The 22,137-nt window shown below is 36.8% G+C and overlaps 1 protein-coding gene across 1 annotated transcript in view; it reads right to left on the bottom strand.

Annotated features, from left to right (window-relative positions):
* Positions 1 to 22,137, bottom strand: part of LOC145266339 (poly(ADP-ribose) glycohydrolase-like) — a 96,853-nt gene that overhangs the window by 32,972 nt on the left and 41,744 nt on the right. The window contains exons 6-11 of the mRNA XM_080121929.1: positions 19,628 to 19,784; positions 18,400 to 18,504; positions 16,270 to 16,395; positions 14,209 to 14,277; positions 11,211 to 11,285; positions 6,419 to 6,508 (exon numbers count right to left, since the gene is read on the bottom strand). Coding sequence (XP_079978055.1) covers positions 6,419 to 6,508; positions 11,211 to 11,285; positions 14,209 to 14,277; positions 16,270 to 16,395; positions 18,400 to 18,504; positions 19,628 to 19,784 — 622 coding nt within the window. The remainder of the gene's footprint in view (positions 1 to 6,418; positions 6,509 to 11,210; positions 11,286 to 14,208; positions 14,278 to 16,269; positions 16,396 to 18,399; positions 18,505 to 19,627; positions 19,785 to 22,137) is intronic.

Below are 22,137 nucleotides of genomic sequence, written 5' to 3'. Positions count from 1 at the left end.
TATATATAGTTGAACGTCAAAAAACGACATTATTTTTGCACCAACCGAATATATATCTATATATCTAGAAAAGTGAAATTGTCTGTCTGTGTGCGTACATTTCCCTACCAAACTACTCTGTCAATTTTCAGTCTACAGACTCGAGATTTGACATAAGGGGTATTGAGATTTGGGAAAATTTTTTAAATCTGTTTTTGGTCAGAAATTTGGCTGTCAAGGAGTCAAAGTTCAACGATTTGACCTTTGAAAACTTCAAACTCCTCTGCTAATTTTGGGTCTAAACACTTTAAATTTTAGATGTCGGTTCTTTGGACATGGATCAAACTTTTTAACTTGATTTGAGCCCAAAATAATAAATGTTAAGGGGTCAAAATTGGAATAAAAGTTTAAAAAATTTGACCTCTCAGCCAATTTTTGGTCTAAACATTTGAAATTTTACGTAAAGTGTATTCAAACATAGGGCAAGTTTTTAATCAGTTCAGCCCGGCTTTGCTTGGGGACCCTATGTACTGTTCATACTTCATGTGTGTATGTGTGTGTATATATATATATATATTATGTCAGGTCATGTCATATGCTACTGGTACCATGTAACCCAGTACTACCTGCCTCATGGTCGGGTCACCGGCGACTAAACTGGTTCCCCCACCAGACTTGTTTGGTGAGGAGGGCGGCTAGTCTCCCTGAAGGATTAAAAACAAGACCTTCCAAAGGGCGAATGAACTCTTTTTTCTGGGTCAACGGCCAACTAGCACCGTGTATATTTGTGTGTGTGAATATGTGTATTGGGGTGGAGAGGGCTCCCGTAAGCCGTGGTGAAGGCAACCTTTCTAGAAGCAAATCTCTGATTTAAAAAACCATAAAGCGGAAGACCTGTACCCAGTTTAATTTGTTGCTGGCTATCTTGCTCTTGCTTGTTGCTGGATCTCAACATTTTGAACTGAGAGAGAGACTTAGCTGTCGTACAAAGCTAAGACTCTGTAACATCATATTCATATAGATACTCCCTCAGACATTTGGGCTCATGGATTTTAAATGCCTGAGGGAGTGGCACTCATCTGACAAGACGCTGCAATCATCATATATATATATATATATATATATATATATATATTAAAAAGTTTGACTCATGTCTAGGTAACCTACATCTAAAATTTCAAGTGTTTAGACCCGAAATTGGTGGAGAAGTTCGGTAGAGTCTGCAAAGGTCAACTCTTTCAACTTTGACCTCTTGGTAGCCAAATTTTCGCCCAAAAACTGATTAAAAAGCTTGCTGCATGTCTGAATACCCCTTATGTAAAATTTCAAATGTTTAAACCCAAAATTAGCGAAATAGTTACCTTTCTAAATTCAAAATGGCGTAATGTAAACATATAAGGTATTTACAGTTTGTCTTCCAATTTTCAGATTTTTAATTATGTCAACACGCACTTTATCACGTTTTGATGAATTGATTGCTGATATTTCTTCTGAACAAAATAGATTCACTGATTGATGTAATAATTAAGTGATTGATTCTGTGCTACAAAACAGATACTGTCAAGAATGTAAATGTCAACTGAATTAAAGGAATAAATCATAAGATGGTCAACATCATGAACTTTGGAATATAGACTTTTGTCAGTCATTCATTATATTGCTCTGTAATTACATTGAGCTTCTTAAATAAGGATTGATATATATTATAAGGAAATAAAATATATTTTCACGGAAATATATTTTATAGTTTTAAGAGTGACTGGGTTTTATGACGGTTTGTGATGGTCAACAATGGTTAGAGTGAGAGCAGTGTTTGATTGATGACAATTGCCAATTGGATGAAGAGGAAGCCAAATCATGGTTGGAGTTTTGGGAGATTGAGATGAGCTAACATCAACTGACAAACTTGACTTTGACAGAAAAACTGGGCGTTAGCATTTAGATGTCACAAACACACCACTCGTCCATGCATGGAGTACATCTGGGCTGGTGCATCTACTACTAGTCTCTCCGTCTTAGATAAAGTCCAAAAAAGAGTTGTCAATCTAATCGGTCACACTTTGGCAACCAAGCTCCAGCCCCTGTCTCATCCCCGCAATGTTGCATCACTGTGCCTGTTTTACAAATATTTTAATGGAATGTGTTCTGATGAACTCGTTTCACTAGTACCCCCTCGACGTACATATCACCGACAAACCCGCTTAGCAGTAAGATCTCACCCCTTCACTGTTGATGTCCCTAAATGCCAAAAAGCTTTCTATTCTAATAGTTTCTTCCCTCGAACAGCTAGACCTTGGAATTTCCTTCCTGCTGCCTGCTTCCCTGGCTGTACTGATATGCAGAAGTTTAAAATGTAACATAAACAAATATCTTGTCAATCTTTCCTAGACATGATTCCAAATAGTAGTCCCTTACGTCCAAGTGGCGACATGTTTTGTAAGGCGTGAACATGAGTAAAAAAAAAAAAAAATTTTTTTAAAAAAGATTTTAAAAAAATAATAAAAATAAAAAAATTTTTTAAAAATTTAAAAAAAAAAGATTTAAAAAAATAATAAAAATAAAAAAATTAAAAAAATTTTTTTTTAAATTAAAAAAAAGTTTTTTTTTTAATTTAAAAAAAAAATGTTTTTTTTTTAATTTAAAAAAAACTTTTTTTTTAAATAAAAAAAAGATTTAAAAAAAAAAAAAAATTAAAAAAATTTTTTTTTTTTAAATTAAAAAAAAAAGAAAAGTGCAAAAAAGAAAATGTTGGAATCTGTGTTTTTGTTTTATGTTATTACTACATGGCTCTACATTGCGATTGAAACAGTCACATTTGCGAGTAATTTTTCAAAGTGCCGATTATCTCATCTTTTGGCAATTGTATTGCTTTTACTGACAATCTTGCAAAACTCACGACTTAGTGAAAAATATCTTTTCACCTTTTTTTATATATAAAACGAACAAAGTTAAATTATTTAAACAATACAAGCTTAATAGAACAATATATTTTTTTTAACGAAGGCTGTTTAAAAAAAAATCTGAAGAAATTAGAACGTGTATACCTTCAAGTATGAAATTTGTTGTATATTTAGAATTACACTTATTAAAAAAACACAGAAAACTCTTTATGATGTACATACTCGTCACAGAACGAAGATGTCATATTCTAAAAATCAGGTGGTTTGTCTAGTAACTTTTCTATTTGGTTAGTAAATGAAAATATTTAGTTGTCAAACGTCAACTAAAGATAAATTTGTCCGTAGAGCCCTGTAGATGAACCCAACGTTGCCTGGTATTAAATGTAATATTAAATTCTTAAAAAAAAAAAAAAAAAATGAAGAAAGAAAAAAAAAATGGAAGAAAACTGAGACATGTGCATGCGAGCATCGTTTTTTCTAAACAGTTCACTTCTTATGAGTAAAAAAAAAAAAATAAATACTCAAGCTGAGATCAAAATCAAAACCTAAAAACAGTGAGTCAAGTACGATAACTATAAGCCAGCTTGACACCTACTTTAAAAAGTGTTTTCAAACCTACTTATTCTTAACATAATGTGACCAATTCACGCATGCGCAATCATGAAACAGTTGACAAACCGGTAAAAATCTGATAACCCCCCCCCCCCTGTACCAAATTTTCAATTTTGACCCCTTAGCAGCCTTTTTTTTTCTGGATGAAAACGAATTTAAAAATTTTCCACATGTCTGATTACCCTATATATCAAATTTCAAGTCTTTACGTCAAAATATTTATTGGGTATATAGGTTGAGAAGAGTCCTCACATACACACACACACATTCTCACTTTTATAGATATAGATTATACTTCTGAGCCAGCGCACACCCTCAATAGTTGCGAATGTGTGAGAGATGACGACATGGCTAGAAAGAGAGGAGAAGACACAAGGAAAGAAATCCACGGCAGATAACGTTGGGAGTGGTGATCACTGTCAAACAGGGACCACATGGATATTCTTATAATATAATGTAGTGAAGGCCAGGCAGTTTACACATTCAACTAAAGGTTGGTTGGTTGTTTTTGTTTTACGGCATATCAACCCTTTTCGGGTTATTTAATGCCGAATACAAAGATTTTGAAGAAAAAATTTTTTTAATAGAATATATTTGTTGTTTGCACGTCAGTTTCTATTTAACCCATAGTTGGGACCCTAACAGGTACTACCACTCTGGGTCAGAGTGGACCCGAGAGCAATGGTAATTTAAGGGTGGCTCCACACTTCCCAAAGCCCACAAGCTGGGGCCTCACCACTGGATATAGTTTAAGGTCATATTCAGGACCGCAACTAAAGGAAATAATCTGTTCCTCACTCTAGAAATAAACAGATTCACCAGTCTTCTCTCTATTTCCTCCATAGAAATGAAAGACGCAACTATGTACTTTTTTTTTATATATGTTAACAAACTTTTTATTTTATCTATACACTAGCGAGGGGTACCCGGCGTTGCCCGGGTGTTTGTAGGTGTGTGTGAAAAAAAAACAGGTGCCCGTGAAAAAAAAAACACCTTGACGACACGCAGTTGGAAAATAGTAAAGTGTGAAAAAAAAACAGGTGCGCGTTTTTGATTGACGTGACGGCGATAGGTATTCAGCAGTTAGTATTTTGTGCGGGACAATGTTTAATGAGGTCAATAAATCGGTTTGTTTGTTTTTAAAAACCCGCTCCCTCGTCTCGAAATGAAAACTACCGTCTGATATGACAAAGTCGACATTGACCAAACTGGCTCTGGGCCTGTGATTAGAGACGAGGTTCGCTTTTTTTTATACCGAAAACCGAATGTAACGCGTGCCGATGCGGGAAATGTGGAATAATTAACGTTTGAAAGTCAATAAAATTAAATAGACAGGCGAGCTCCGTGGTTAAGTGTGAGATATTACAATTTATAGATGATATAAAAAGTTTTAAGAAGTTGTGAAACGAGCGAGCGCTTCTCTGAAAGAAGCCTTTTGTGGACATCGAGGAAAAGCGTACATACATACATACATACATACATTTTCGCTTTTATATATATAGATTAATACGATAGCGAGTGTGTTATTTTGTGTGTTACGCTTACACCATTATTCTTTTGAGTGAGCGTTGTTTAATTGTTATGACTAGGTCTGTGACAACAGCATATTCTTTTCGTTGTTTTGACTCTTGATTATATTTCCGTTAATATCTTATATGTTTTTGTATAGATGGATGTGGTTCTTGGTTGATTAAGTGTGTCAAACTGTGTCAGATATATACCCGAGAGTCAAAAGAATGAAAATAATATTCTGTTGTCACGGCCTTAGTTATGACCTTCCATCTTTTGTAACAAATAACTTTACCAAGAATTCTTCATAATTTTAGTTTCAGTTTCGATTACAGCTGAAGGAACTCAAGTTATATACATATATTATTTTTCTTCGTAAGAATTCTTGATAAAATTATTTATTACAAGAAAAGGAAGGTCATTCACTCGGAAGAAATAAGATGTAAGCATGACATACAAAATAACACACAAGCTATCATATTTATATAGAAACTAGCGAGGGGTACCCAGCGTTGCCCGGGTGTTTAGAGGTGTGTGTGCTCGGGCGGGGGGGGGGGTAATCAAAACATAAGAATAAGCGAAGTAAATATTTTTTAAATATCAAATTGTAAATTATTAAATATTTTATATAAAATAAATGTTAAAACTTTAAAAAACGAAAAAAAAACTAACGTAAGGCAAAAAAAAAAAAATCGGAAAAACAAAAAAAGAAAACGCAAATGTGATGGAAAAAAACCCAGAAAAACGTTAAAACTTTTTTAAAAAAGCTGAAAAATAAAAACCAAAAAAAAACACGTTAAAAATGGCTTAAATAACCCTGTTTCAATATTAAACTTAAAAATCAAAAAAAAAAAAAAAAAAGAAAAAAAAGACATCTCACACCACGATTCGAACCCAAAATCATTAGATAATTAGGCAGCGCTCTAATGTACTGAGCTAAGACTACGTTGACAAAATTAGGTTGTTTTTTTTAATATTTAAACTAAATCATGTTCCGACGTCATTTGCGCATGCGTAGAAGTGAACGTGTCATGAGAGGATGGTTTTTGCTGACCCCTCCCTGTAGAAAACTGATGATTTTAGAGTGAAGGAATTAATGTTTTTGGCCAATTTTTCGATATTTGTCGGGCGAAGGATCAAGCTTTAAAATGATACCAATCTCGTAAAAATCCGTGACCCACGTCAAAAGTTTTGCAAGACATATAAACACACATACAAACATACATACATTTTCGCTTTTATATATATAGATAAGGCCTTTTTAAAGCAATAGTCAAAATGCAAAGACTTACACATATCCACATTTCCTGGATAAGTTATGATTGTTTACCGTTAAACCAAGTAGACATCTTCTCGATTTGACGAGGTTAAGATCTTTTTTTTTTTTAATTTTTACATTTAAAAAATAAATTTCTTACTGAAGTACAGATGTAAGGGAGTCGAAGAGCAAGTTTGACCATTGAAGGAATCTGTTTCCCAAAGAATTCTTCCTTTTCGGATTCTTTCATCTGCAAAAATAGAAGAAAAAAAAATGTCAATAACCTGTTCCTCACTTCATAGACAAATAAATAGATTCAATAGTCTTCTCTCTATTGCCTTCTGAGAAATGAAATATGCAACTAAGTGTTTTTTATGAGTTAACAAACTTATTTTTATAAAAAATCTATATATATATATATATGATGGACTCTCCGTCGATTTTCAACATATGAGACTCCGACAATTGACCTGAAGGTCTAGAACTCAGCGTGTCGACATTCACTTAGACGTATGTGGCACTTTAGTCCTGCTAGAGACTTGCAATGGCGACCGCAGTGGTGACAGACATATAAATGCGAGAATTTAGCTCCACACTGCTCAGTATTATTTTTTGACTTGACTCTCGCTTCTTTTAGTTTTTCGATGCAAAACGCCGAGAACTCCTTGATTTTTCTGTCACACATTTCTATCCACTTCCTTCTGTCTTTTGCAGTTAGCTCAATGTTGTTATATTCAATATTTAGAACCTGCAAATTAGACTTTATTTTGTCTTTGTAACGCAACCATGGTCGTCCCACGTTTCGACGGCCTCTGTCTAATTGGCCATACAGGAGTTGCTTCGGTATCCTATCATCATTTATATATAAAGTAGTAGCATTCATGTGTCTGAGTCTACAACTCTCCTACAACCCACACCACTAGACCAATCATGACCAAACCTGACATGATGATAGTCCCCCACCTAGAGATGGTGCACACCATTTTCCAAGTTAAAGGTCAATTGTCAAGGTCGTAGCCTATATATATATGCTCCCTTACAGCCCACACCACTAGACCAATTATAACAAAACAAGCAGAGGGATGCAACATTTCGTTGATGGAATGTCCCTCTGTTACGTACTTGGTCTGGGCAACTCCAAAGTAGTGACAAAATAATCTTCTTTGCGAGAATAATTATTTCGGAAAGAAACTCATGTGAATTGCACTTTCTTTAAATCCATAGTAGAATTGGTTGTGTTACATAGTTGATCCGAGCAATGCCAAGTTAGCTGGACGATTATTATGATGATCATTATTGATATTTGTAAAAGTAAAAAGTCAGAAAGAATATTATCAAAGCGCAATAAATATTTAAAGATAAAATTATTTATGCTGAAATAGTTTACAAAAAACTTGGTGAAAAGAATGTAAATTAACCTGTGACAAAATCCGTGGATCATGCGATTTGTGTCAATGATGTGACGAGATAGTTTGGAAATACATGTAATCAGTTAGTTCCGAGTTGAGTGAATAATTTGGAATGAGAAGCCAAGTTCTCGACTGGGAGAGAGCCAATTCATTTATTTTATTGCTGGACTATTATCCTCCATCTTTCTTAATCATTGTTTCACAACGTTTCGGCCAACTATTCCTCTGGTCTTCGTCAGGTGGTAACCACGACGGATAGGAACTATGAATCTCCTGACTGCATCCACTGCAATCACTGCCTTCCATAATTGTTGTCGTCTCACCACGTTTTAATAGTTCGCAATAAATAAGTAATACTCAGCTCAATAATAAATTCCAATTAAATTATGTATGTGCAAATGGTCGATTCGTTGTTTCATTTTATGCTAAATTTGCCACGTGATAACATTGGTGACCGTCTTGGTCTAATAAATTGTCGTCGTCCCACCACATTTTGGCCAAACAAGCCTCTGGCGGGCTTTGTGTAGGATTGAAACCGCTATCTTCAGACAATTCTCACCTGGAATCGTAGTGATTCAACGTCTCTATCCGCTGCACCATGGGCCCCGAAGGGCGATCAAGGTTGGATTTTTTGGTCTAATAAATCCACGTTTATTCATTAACTGAGCTTCCATGGTCGGATCTGAATGTTATGTCAATTCATTATTTATCAATTAATGTTATTTATTTATTTATCCACATCTTTCTTGTTGTTTCACAACGTTTCGGCCAACTATTCCTCTGGCCTTCATCAGGTGGTAACCGCAACAGGATAGGAACTCCGAATCTCCTAACTGCATCCTCAGTAATTACTGTATAACTATGTACCATCCGGCACCATTTATAACGTTACCAATGTGGCAGGTGTCCCTTGATCGTACCTTGTCTCGTTACAAGTTGGCCCGTTGATCGTCCTTACCCACTGTGTTTTCATGGAGGGGCGCTTTTCCTCTCAATCAGATCGTCTTTCTTTCCATGTGTAGGTAGTCTCCGGGTACATCAATCACTCCGCTGGTCCTTGCGGCTTGCTGAAAAAATCAAGAGTCCTCACCACAACAAACAGAACAGTAACAAATTATTGTTTTCATTACTTCATAGCAACTACTGTCTAATTTGAGGCGACTGACTATAGCAGTGAACGATGTAAGACCAGACCAGTAAAGTCACAGAGTTCCCATTAACACAGGCTAGTTCCCATCATAACATCAGGCCCTGAAGGGCTCCCAAATTGGGAGTGCTTGACTAGCCCAGCCGTTCGGTTTGCTGGCTACGACTCTTCCCTTTTTAGAATTCCTTTTTCTAAATCCAACCCCTTTTCCCCACCTCTCCTTCAGAGAGTGGTTACAAACACCTTTCTTTCTTCCTCTTAGAGCTTATCTCTACCAAACCTCAACCCCCACCTGCACTGAGGTTTTTACTTATTACCAATTAGGCGTGATTAGTCACCCCAGGTCGAACAATGCCTGGCGGCGACCCCTACTCTTGACCCCCCCCCCCATTCTAAGCTGTCAGCCAAGAATCTCTGGATTTCTTCAAACCTATCAACAGGGGTTTTCAAAACAACCCTTCATGTTAACAGATATATAACGACAATGAGATAAAAACAATTAATATTTACTTTTTCTCTTTCTGACAGAATCCCATAGACATTTCTGTTTAAACAACATCAACACCCCCTCTTCTGCCCTCTCTTCCCCATCCCGTCCGGTCAAACACCCCCCTCACTGCAATATGCACCTCGCTGCCTCGCTGCATGCATTCATGACACCAAATAGTGTCATACTGCCATCCATGGTTGTTGTCGTCTCACCACGTTTTAATAGTCCGCAATAAATATATAAATAATACTCATCTCAATAATGAATTCCAATTAAATAATATATATATACCATTTGGGAGAGAGTCGTTCAGCTATAGAAGCGTCTATCTGGAAAGACAGTAATATGTAAACCTTCGAAAAATGAACAGCATGCAACCTTCAAACAAAACGTCGCAACAGGAGTAAATGTAAAAAAAAAAAAACAATTTGGGAGACTTCTGCATTACGTGGACAGCGCCATTTTTTAAAGGGCGATAACTCCAATTTCTTCTTGGTCAAATAACACGGTAGATAATAAACAAACAAGATTTTTTTTTTCGGGACACAAAAAAAAAAAACAAAAAAAAAAACAACGATACACCTGAAAAAGACCGAAGATTACATCAACCGAAACATTGTGAAAACAATTCTCAAGATGAGAACAGTAATCCGAAGAATCCAAATAATACGAACAATGATCTTTTATTATTTTGAATTATACAGAATACTGTTTGTTTCTTGGATGGTTTTTTTTTTGTTTTTTTTTTACAAAGGAGTCATCACTTATCAAGGCCCAGAGGCCACTCGAGGATAAGGGTTAATAAGTGTACATTGGTCAATGGGACAACGTCGTAGTAATTGTTAGTAGTGGAAATTTGGTAAATTGGATTACTTAAGGGGAACGGCTTATCAAGAACTTCTTTACATTAGACTTGAAGATGACCATATGGTAGTCAGCTGGAAAGCAGGCAAATGGAAGGGAGTTCCACAGGTTTGCAGTTCTAAGAAAGAAACTTTGTTCATGGAATCTATGTTTAGGTTTAGGCACAGATAAAGAGTGGGGGAAATTATTGATAGTGTTTTCAGCTAGACGAATGTTTCTCGTGAAAGTTTGGTGAGAGGGAGGACCATAGATTAGAGCTCAGACAAGCACTTGCCATGAAAATAACGATAAAGCAGAGACAAGCTCGCAAAATCTATTCTGTGAGAAAGAGGTTGCAGGAAGAGAAAAGGGCATCCCTCACTTAGATACAAAGTCTGTTTTGAACTCTGTCAAGGCAGGATAAGGTCTTTCTAGCAGCTCCTGCCCAGATGTGGCAACAGTACTCCATCCTTGGACGTATCTGGCTCTTATATATATAGAGAAATGCATCAGCAGTGAGATATCTACTGGATCGATAGAAGGATCCTACCATTTTCCCACCGACTTTGGCAACAGATTTGATGTACGTGTTCCATTTCAGATCAGGAGTAAAGGTCCAGCCTAGGAGCTTATCAAAATATGAAGCCTCCTCAAGATAAGAGCCATTCATTTCAATTGATGCCAGATAGGGATCAGAACGTTGATGATGTAAAGACATAAGTTTGGTTTTAGATGCATTAAAAGTAACCAGCCATTTTTTTCCTCATTGTATCACATGCTCAAGATCAGAGGAGAGAGAATCAGAGAGAACTTTGTCGTTTAGTCTTTGATGTACTGCCATAGATGTTAGTGTCATCGGCATAACATTTCGGCTGATATAATCTCTGATCTTCTTCAGGTGTATCTTGTTGAACTCGGGAATCTTTCTGTCGAACTTGGAAATTTGTACAAAATTTTGAACGGAATCTTTCACTTACTCCACAGAAGTAATTCATAATTGTATTCCTGTTATCGTCCGCACTAAGGTAGATTTCGCTTTTAGCCGACAGAAGACTTTACTCACCTTTTCAAATAATTTATGGAGGGCGTCAAATTTCCAAACACCTTTATAACGGAGATTGTATCTCAAAATTGCTGCCTGCAAAAAGAAAACATAAAATAATAAAACAAATCATGTTTCATCAGTTTTCTTTTCTATTATACTAGCAGGCGTAGTTGGAGAAGTGTGTGTGTGCGTGGAGAAGAGGGGAGGGGGTAAAATAACAGTAGAATGTCCGGGTGAAGAGAGGTGTCAAAAAAAGTGGTAGTAGCAATGGGTGGGGTGGGGCAAAACAACAGTCGGCAGACCGGGTGGAGAGAGGGATAAAAAAAAATAGTAGGGGGGGGCATGTGTGTAGGTGGCGTAGTAAGGAGCCCCGGGTGGAGAAAGGTGATAGTACCGCGAGGGAGGGGGGGGTTCAAAACAACAGTCAGCAGCCAGGGTGAAGAGAGGTGTTAAAAATTTAAAAAAAAAAAAAGCCTTTTCCTAATAACATTTTCAAACTTATCTAATTGTTCTTTTTTAAAAGTAACATGTAAATAAGATTTAAACAAGTGAAGCATGCATGGTCCCACGTGAGTGCACAGTGAACGAGGCATAAAAAAATGACTAAGTTCAGCATTTACCCTCTCCCCCTCATTTAACCCCAAAAGTCCCCAGGAGACATCAAATTCTGGTGAAAATGAACAAACGGCGCAGTTTGAGGCCTTAACATATGTAAATTTGAGTTATGCACCATGCTAAAAAAAGAAATGACTAAGTCCATCATTTGCCCCCCCCCCCATTTAGCCTCCAAAGTCCCCAAGGCCTTAACATATTTAAATTTGTGTTCAGTACCATGCAAAACTGCTAAATAGACATATACAGAAAATTTTGGACAAATATGATAAAATAGTTCCAAAAATGGAGTGTTTTTATTAGCTCTAAAAGAGCCCCTGGGTCACACCCAAAAGTTATTGCGAATTATAGACAAACAAAATTATATAGAAATCAATTAGTTACAACTTTTCAGAAAGTTTTATAAAAATCCAAGGCAGCAATTTTCTTTAATAAACACAAAAGTGTCAATTTTAGCCATTTTAACTCGAAACCTAGGGGCGGGGGGGCAACCAGAGTTTTCCCGGAAAATTCATTGTTACTTTTTTACTTATATCATGTTTAATGTTTGTGCAAAATTTTAAAATATTCCAAGGCGTAGTTATTGAGAAAAGTGTGGACAGAGGAACGGACAAACAGACGAGGGTGAATTTACAGGTCCACCCTCTTTTTGTCGGAGGACCAATAAAACTTTCAATACTTTAATGGTGTCAAACCCTGGTCATCCTTACAACAGGCTGAGATCAAACATTTGGAGTTTATGACTACAATGCGTAAGGAGAGATTTTTTTTAGTTGATCAGTTGCTAACACTTCACTGTCATTGTTTGTAGAAAATTTCATTCTGAAGGAATTTAAACATGGTTAAGTGAAGATTCTGTCTTAAAAAAAAAAAAATCCCACATTGAAAAAATAAATAAATAAAATAAAAATCATGGTAATATGCATTTGCCTTTGTTTATTCAAAAATATCTGTCTCTTCATTTCTAGGAAGTTGTCAAATTTATCAATTAGGTGGTTGTGGGTCTTATTAAATACTAGCTGGACCTGTGTCCCGGCATTGCTTGGGGAAAATATAAAACACATATTTTAATTAAAAGAAAATCAGTAGTACAACACTGAAAAAAAAAAAATATGTCTTTGTTTATTCAAAGTTATCTGCCCTTGCATTTATAAGAATTTGTCAATAATTGTCAAATTAATCAATTCGATATTACTGTGATTTTTCATATTTTTTTATAGAAATCACTCCAGACAAGGCAGGAAACCATTTGATGTAAGGAGCTTGAAGGAAAAAAATATATATATACAACTACAAGGTCAAAAACCGAGTCAACAATAAGTGTCAAATGGGTAAATTCCAACCTAAAAAACAGCAATTTTTCCCACTTTGTCAGCAACATTAAAGGAAAAATTAAGGTGGTATCTAAAACACATACAAACATCAAACTAATCCAACACAGGAATTTTCCCTACGGTTTTAACTGCTATATCAATTAGTTTCGAAAATTCACAGTAAAAGATTGAAGTTGCACTATAACCTGGCCTTTTATAAGGATGACCATGGACATATACAGGGTGGAACAATAAAATTGTTGCCATATGAAAGATAACAGGATTCCATTTCTGTTTGATGAAAACCGGTTTTCTTTTTTTTGTTGTAGACCATCTACTAGTTGTATACTAGTTGGCCAGTTGTGTAGAAATCCCAAGAGCAATAAGAACCTTCTTTTATGTCGGAAAGTGACAGCTGTCCGATGATTGAGATTGGAGATGCACCGATGTACAACTCATGCTCTCTACCGATCTGAGTTATGACAACAGGACCGTTGCCAGCACCCTCAAAATGCAAATCCGGACAGTTCACAGCTCAACAAAGTTTCCGGCCACGGTTATAGTCTTTGGTGTGGTTTCAAGTGAGGGCCACATCCTGCCACCTCACATCTTTGAAGTCGGCTTGAAAGTAAACACCAAAGTATATCTGGATGTGCTGAAGAGTGTGGTGATCCCCTGGCAGACCCTAGGTGTGGCAGTAGGATTCGGCGTCGACCCTCAAGTCCAAAGAGACCTAGGCTTGGCTTCAGAAAGAGTGCTGCGACTTTGTACCCTTCTCGAATGCCCCCCCTTCTCCCCCGTCTCCCCATGCTGGATGACTTCATTTGGTCATACGTCGAGAACATCACCAACATGACCTCCCACAACACCAAAGTCAGCCTGATCACTGCCACCCACCGAGTATTTGCCGAGCTCTTGCCAGCACTTGTGGAAAAAGCAGGTTCCCAGTTCAGGATCTGTGTCGAGGCGGTGATTGAGGCTGAAGGCGGCTAGATTGAATAAAGTTTTAAAATAAAGCTGCAGTGTTGTTTTCTTTAGGGCGACAAATTTATCGTTCCCCCCCCCCATGGACATAAGGTCTGTTTACTTACCTCAAGTTCATGAGATGTTCTTATTTTGGACATCAGCGCTAATTGGATAAGTTCCCAACGCTGTTTCACCTGAAAATTTAAAATATAAAAAGTGAACAATGTCTGAAAAGTTTGCATTTAGGGGTGATATATAACAAAGGCTCTGATTGGTCAAGTTAGATCATGTGAAAGGCTTATATAAAGGCTTTCTTTATTATTTGGATTATTTGGACTTGAAAGTTATGAAAGATTTGCATAAAGTAAGTAAGTATGGGGTAATAGATACCAGGGGCTCTGATTGGTCAAGTTAGATCATGTGAGAGAGTTTGTTTAAAATAGTCAGACTTAAGTAACAGTTTTATATATGACTTGGGTGGGGGTGGGGGGGGCTTTGCCTGGGCGTAGAATATGATATTTTAATTTGTCCAGATTTCACATATATTATTGTAGAGTCGTGATTTCAAAAGTAAAAAAAAAAAAAGTATTTAGGTGCCATCAGCTAGAATTGAAACCGAAACGGCAGCATTCAAAGTTGATGACATTATCATTGTACCAATGTGACACACATATGAATTGATTAAAAATGAACTAAGATGAATGTACAAAATGTATAACAATGTTTTTTTTCAATTTTGACCCATTTTTTGACCCCTTAAAACTATTTTAACTGGTGAAAGACCCATCAAGAACAGCCTGTAAAAAGCCCAATCTGTGACTTTTAGTTTCAGAAGAGATAGAGTTTGAAAATATGGAGTCAAACAGACAGACAGACAGTCATATAGCTGTTTATATATTGAATTTTATTTTTTTATTTCTTAGAATCCTTGGAAACGAGGTCTTCATAATTTGAGTATTTATTCTTTTTTGCGGACTGTTATCCTCATAGTTGTTTCATCACGTTACGGCTAACTCATCCTCTGGCCTTCTTCAGGTGGTTAACCGCGACTGGATAGGAATACTGACTCTTGTAACTCTTCCTTCAGAGCCCGTGGTACAGTGGATAGAGGTGTTAAGTCTCTACAGTTCCAGGTGAGCATTGTCTGAAGATAGCGGTTTCAATCCTACCCAAAGCAGGCCAGAGGATTAGTTGGCCAAAACGTGGTAAGACAACAACAACTATGGAAGGCAGTAATTTCTAGTGATATAGTTACAAGACTCAGCATCCCTATCTCGTAATGGTTAATCAGCTGAAGAAGGCCAGAGGATGAGTTGGTCGAAACGTGGTGAAACAATAACAACAATTATGGATGCAGTTGCAAGACGCAGGATTCCTATCCCGAAGCAAGTAAATAGGAACGATGCAAATAAAAATCAAAAAGGACGTAAACTCTGTTGCCAAGGCCGCTGGAAAAATGGTCGGATCCTTCTATCGATCCAGTAGATATCTCACTGCTGATGCAATTCTCTATCTATATAAGAGCCAGGTACGTCCAAGGATGGAATACTGTTGCCACATCTGGGCAGGAGCTGCTAGAAAGGACTTGTCCTGCCTTGATAGAGTTCAAAATAGACTTCGTAGCCTCGTAGGAGATGTCCTTTTCTCCTCCCTGCAACCTCTATCTCACAGAAGAGATGTTGCGAGTTTGTCTCTGATGTATCGTTATTTTCATGGAAAGTGTTTGACTGAGCTTCAGTTTATTTACCTTAGACTTGAACACAACCATATTGAAGTCAGCCGGAAAGCAGGAAAACGGAAGACAATTCCACAGGCGTGCAGTTCTAACTTTCACCAGAAACACTCGTCTAGCTCAAAACACTATCAATAATTCCCCCCACTCTTTATCTGTGCCTAAACCTAAACGTAGATTCCATGAACAAAGCTTCTTTCTTAGAACTGCACGCCTGTGGAATTGTATTCCGTTTTCCTGCTTTCCGGCTGACTACAATATGGTTGTGTTCAAGTCTAAGGTAAATAAGTTCTTGATGAGCCGTTCCATATATAATTTACCGAATTTTCATTACTAATGATTACTATATTGTCCAATTTCTACTGTACACTCTTTAACCCTTATCCTTGAGTGGCCTCTTGGCCTTGATAATGTGGTGATGTCTGTGTAAAAAAAAAAAAAAAAAAAAACTAACCTTTCCTTCGATGACGTAATCGTTATGCACAGAACACGGCATCTTAACATGATTGTCGCTCCAGCTTTCAACGTAGTTGGTCGGTGATGGTTTCGGCAGTACGTCTTCCTCACAATCATAATCAAACTGAATAAGACAAGGCATGAAACCACTTGATGAAAGGTGCTAAAAATAACGAAAGATAATTAACGCAACGACAAGGGGTACCTATTAATCTCTGTCTTGAGAAAAAAAAAAAAAAAAAGGAAAACAGGGCTATGAATAGGCGGAAAGCAGAAAGAAGCTACTGGAATAGTAAACTGTATTACGATGGAAAATAAAAAAAAAAATGAATTGATATAAACCATTAGACCATTAAACCTATGTGTCAAACAATATATTTGAGTCCATAATTAATCAAGCTCTAGTCCATCACCTTACAGCTGCTAAACTTCTGACCAACCAACAATATGGATTTAGGCAAGCTTGTTCTAAAGCAGATATCCTAACTGTAATCTTTAATTTGTAGTTTTCGGTTATCTTGAACTTTTCCGCTTTGTCATGGTTGCCAAATGTTTGCTATTTGTGACAATTGTAAGGCAAAAATAGGGTTATTTTTCTTCATCTTATAGCGTTTCTCTGAAATAAGAATAAAAATTGAAAGCTGCAAAATTGAATTTCCAAAAAAAGAAAAAAAAGAAGAAAGCATCTACTTAATTTTTAATGTCGATTTCAACTAAAACCGTAATGTCACAATTAGTTACATAAAACATGTACTTTGTACAAGTAGATGATTGTATGACATCCGCCATTAATTGTAACAAGACAGACCGAGTTACTTTCCCTGACTAAATGCTGTTTAATCTCCTATATAATAAAATGACTGCAGAAATTCCCCTCTGGACCAAACTATCGTAGGTTTGCAACAACAGATGCCACATACAAATTCAATACATCTACACTAATATCTTATTGTAACTTTCAACAACCATTCAAGCTGTGACATTAGAATGCTACATTGCATACTATGAGCAACACCATCACAACATCTTCAGAGGAAGAAGTCTCTACTCTTCTCCCAAATTATTTAGTCCTACTACTTATAGATGTCACCGGAACGAATTCTACATTTTCCACAGATTCTTTGATTTCACCGCCCGTAACTGGCTAATAAAAACATAAATCTAACATAATCTTTACAGTTTCCGATTGATAAATGAAAATGGCTCCCTCGCCAAACTCTGTCCATTCTGATTGGCTGAGCTCTGATAATTCTCATATTCCGGAATCCAATTCTACGCTTCATAACTGAGCAATTACTAAAATTACAATATGGCGTCACTAATAGACATATTACTTTGCAGTGTGCTTATTTGTCAATTTCGTTTCATGCTTACATCATTTCTGTCTTGTGTGTGTATGTGTGTTGCACATAACAATTCACTGGGCGTTTACTATAAACATCCATAAATACTGAGAACATAAAAAAAACAAGCCATGCATCGCTAATAGTTCTTATTGTGTTTGCGTGTGTGTCCAAAAAAGAAAAAGAAGAAAAAACTGTTGTTAAAACAATTACAAAAAAAAGATTAAATGTATATAAACATTACAAAATGCAACTTTCCGTGAGATAAATAATATATAAACATATATTTACAGTACATTTTTATTTTTTATTGTATTTCTATTTAAACAAACTGAGTTGCAGCAACGCATGGCCGGGTACAGCTAGTTATGTATAGACTTGAAAGTTACTTTGAAAACCATTTTCATTAATAATTTTCCATCTAATTGTTTTTCATAAATTTTGGATATATTACTAAATTCAACATGATAATTAAGTAGATTCTAGTTTGAATCCTTTCCATTTTTTTTATTAATTTCCTTTCCTTGCTGATGTAGTCACCATATTTATTGTAGGCTCAAGGACTTTGGAATCTGCCTGAATTTATCTTCAAGGATAATTACTCAAACTGATTCTGGAACAATTTACAGAATTTTGTTTTTAAAATGAATTAGGTATATCTGTATATTTTATTGTTGTTCCATTGACACACCAGATGCAAAGAATTTCAGAAGAATTGGTGCAGTGACCAGGATAGAAAACAACAAGCAGATTTATTCGGTAAACTACAAGCATAAAAAACTTACAGGTAATGTGAACATAACGCTGTGATCCGTATCAGATGTGACAAGTTCTTCTTCCTTGGACCAACAAATTGGAGCTCGGTTCATTTTTTCCAATGGTAAACATGTCTGGAAAACAACGATAAATAAATAAAATATTAATCAGTTAAAAGTATCAGGTCTGAGACGAAGATTGATTATTTGTATTATTTAGATTCTTCAGACTACTGTTCTCATCAGGTGTATTCAGGTGTAGAACTTGGGAATCTGCACAGAATTTGGAACAGAGCCCTTTATTTAATCACTGTTATCCTCATCTTCCACCAGCGTGGCATAGTGGACAGAGTACTTGGTAAAATTTAGTTGTAAGTTACACTCTTCTGGAGGTTAAAGGTTCAATCCTCAGTGCGAGCGACACCAAAAAATACAATGGCAAACTACTTAGGAGTCTACTCCCATCATGGCTGACGGAACAAGAGTATGTTACTCCTATAAATTAAATAAAGGGTTCGTTCGAAATTCCATGCAGATCCCTGAGTTCAACAAAGATTCATGAATTCAAGAAAAAGATTCCGGAGTTCGACTAGGTAGACCTGAAAAAGTCAGAGGTTAGATTGACTGAAACATTGCGGAAATAACACTCAAGATGAGAACAGTAGTCCGAATACTCCAAATAATACGAACAACTAAACAGTTTCCAATATTCTAATAAAGAAAATAGACAAACGTTTATTATTTTACGACTGGAATCCTTTGAAATGAGTAATTTGTATATTTATTTTATTTATTTGCGGATTGTTATCCTCATCTTCATAGTTGCTGTTCACGGCGTTTGGGCCAACTATTCCTCTGGCCTTCACAAGGTGGTTAACTGCGACGAGATAGAAATGCCGAGTTTATTAACTATATCCCCAGTAATTACTGCCTTCCATAGTTGTTGTTGTCTCACCATGTTGTTTTGACCAATTAATCCTCTAGCCGGCTTTGGGTAGGATTGAAACTGCTATCTGCAGACAATGCTCACCTAGAACCATAGAGACTCAATGTCCCTATGCACTGCGCCAACAGTGGTGAGATGACAACAACTATGGAAGGCAGTCATTACGGAGGATACAATTAAGAGACTCAGCATTTTTATCCCATGGCGGTTGACCACCTGATGAAGGCCAGAGGAATAGTTGGCCGAAACGTCATGAAACAACACCTATGAAGATGAAGATAAATAAAATTATTCGTTTTTTTTTTAACTTACAGATTTTAGTTTGATATTGTTTTCTTTATCTGTTGCAATAGATGTTTGTGAGTTTATATCAGGGTCTCTCTGGCTGGGCGTGGTTAAAAACGTGGATGCTTGCACTAAGTCGGCATCATCGTCATCATCAAATGCGGCACATGCGTCAAGATTGCTTCTAGAAGAAAAAAAAAAAGGGAAAAACAGAAAAGACATTATTTGGGACGAGTTTTAGAAAGAGTAAAATAGAAAGTATACTCTTGAGTACAACTACATGGTCTACCCCCCCCCCATTGCACATGGTCTACCTCTCCCTCCCTAACCCTCCCCACCCCCCATCGCACCCCACTCAGCAACATCGCTGACTCCAACGTTGTGTGCCATGGATTTCTTTTCTTTCTTTCTTCTCTTTTGTCTGTGTCATCGTCTTTAACATTGGCGACTGTTGAGGGAGCACGCATGTGCACAAGTATAACAAATCAAATTTAAATATGAGAAACAAAAGAAAAATGCGAGCTCTAACACTATATTAGTTGCACTCCTGGTGTGTGTGTGTATCATCCCTGACCCTCTGCACCCTGAAATCCACATCTATATCTACTGCCATTAGACGGTTGATCAATTCATTCCCACATCTCCTCTGACTGAGTCCAACTCGCTACTGTAACCGTCATAATCCTAAAATTCTAATTGTCACAAAATTCATAGCCATGCCCCAATGTGTCCGCAAATCAACTCGAATATATCTAAATCCATTGTTAGGTCATTTTGTTCCCATCACGGCCACACCTTGATCAACAGTTCCATTCAGCTTCCTTTTGTATTCCTTTGCGAACAACTTCCTATACTTTTCATGACAAACTCTACTTTTGTTTTTATATATTGTGTGTATTTATACATATGTATGTGTGTATATATATATATATATATATATATATATATATATATATATATAGAACAGGCAGCCATGAGTTGCAGTGTTTGTGCAAATTTTCGAATTGAAAGAAGCGTTTAAAACGGTAGAATTTCTCAATGATCATGACGATAGTGATGATCGGTATAATTAAATTAATGTAAACAATGAATAAAAACAAATCCAACACATGCAATACGTAGAAGAGATAGTCACAAGTTGTGTTGCTTGTGCAAATTTTTTTTGTCTACCTTGGTCGTACCTTATCAAATATAATGGCACTCTTGATGCAGAAATAAAACAGAGAATCAGACGCATTTGGAAGGTTACAAGTCTGGTTTGACGGTGATCTAACTCTGACAACTAAAATGTCAATATATCAAACATGTGTATTACCATCCCTACTCTATGCCTCTAAAACATTGACCTTGTACCAGTCAAATATAGAACAGCTCAAGAAGTTTCATCGGCACTGCCTTAGACACATTGTTGGTTTAAAGTGGGATAGCTTTGTCCCTGATACATGTCTTAAATACGGCCAAAACAACCAGTATTGCTACCTTTGTTATTAAAAATCAGATGCGTTGGGCTGATCACCTTGTTCGGCTTGATGACTATCGACTCCCAAAACAGTTATTCTATGGTGAGCTCCTCCTTAGCAAAAGATCCCAGCACAAGCCCAAAAAACGTTTTCATGATAGCATCAAGGAGAGTCTGGTGAGGTTTCATGTTCCTGCTAACAGTTGGGAGTCCCTAGCATATGATCGAAAGCAGTGGGGGGCACTGATATACAGGGGCGCAGAACACTTTGAAGCAGCCAAGATAGACCAAGCGAAGCTCAAGAGAACATCTAGGAAATGCTAAACCTTGGTGCCCAATCATGAAGATCTTTGGATCTGTGAGATGGGTGATCGGACTGTTGTCTAAAGCAGGTCTTGTTAATCACATGAAAGCGCATTGGAATCATACCAGTTATTATAGGTGCCACAGAGCTTATGAAGAAGAACCTGAAGTCCTACCTAACTAATATTCCTGGTGAACCAAGTGCAAAAGAGATTAAGACAATTGCACTTAAGGGAACAACGAGGATACTAAAAAGAGTTTTCGGCTGGTTTCAATGAAAAGCAGGGCAATTTTGGCAGCTGGTTTGGCTGCCTCATACCCAGCATTACGAACTTCAAAGGAAGAAAAAAAAAAATACAGGTTCCACTGCTGTTAGTTTCATCCAAACCAATGAACGTTTTCAGTGACATGCCTGCTTGAGGGTGTGCAAGTCACTGGCAAGACTGAAAAGTCATCTTCGGGCATATGAACTTTCAGTGACTGAGAGAGTGGCACCTGACAAGACGTTGCACTCATCATCTATATATATAAAAGCGAAAATGTGTGTGCATGTGTGTGTGTGTGCGAGTGTGTGTGTGTGCATTTTTCTGTATGTCCGCCAAAGACTTTTTTCACCGGGATTCTCAGGGGGGGGGGTAACTATTTCTTATAACTTTTTATATGTCTAAATCATAATATCTACGACTTAAGAACAGGGATCGCGTATGTATTTAATTTGCTCGACTTTTACGCGCTATTTTCAAGATATTTTTTCGACCGCCGCGTCTTCTAAAAG

The sequence above is a fragment of the Euprymna scolopes genome, chromosome 41 (assembly GCF_053919585.1).
Source record: "Euprymna scolopes isolate OS-2025 chromosome 41, ASM5391958v1, whole genome shotgun sequence".
Taxonomy (NCBI): Eukaryota; Metazoa; Mollusca; class Cephalopoda; order Sepiida; family Sepiolidae; genus Euprymna; species Euprymna scolopes.
Note: the sequence above shows the minus strand (reverse complement) of the source record. Positions and strands in the feature narration are given on the sequence as shown.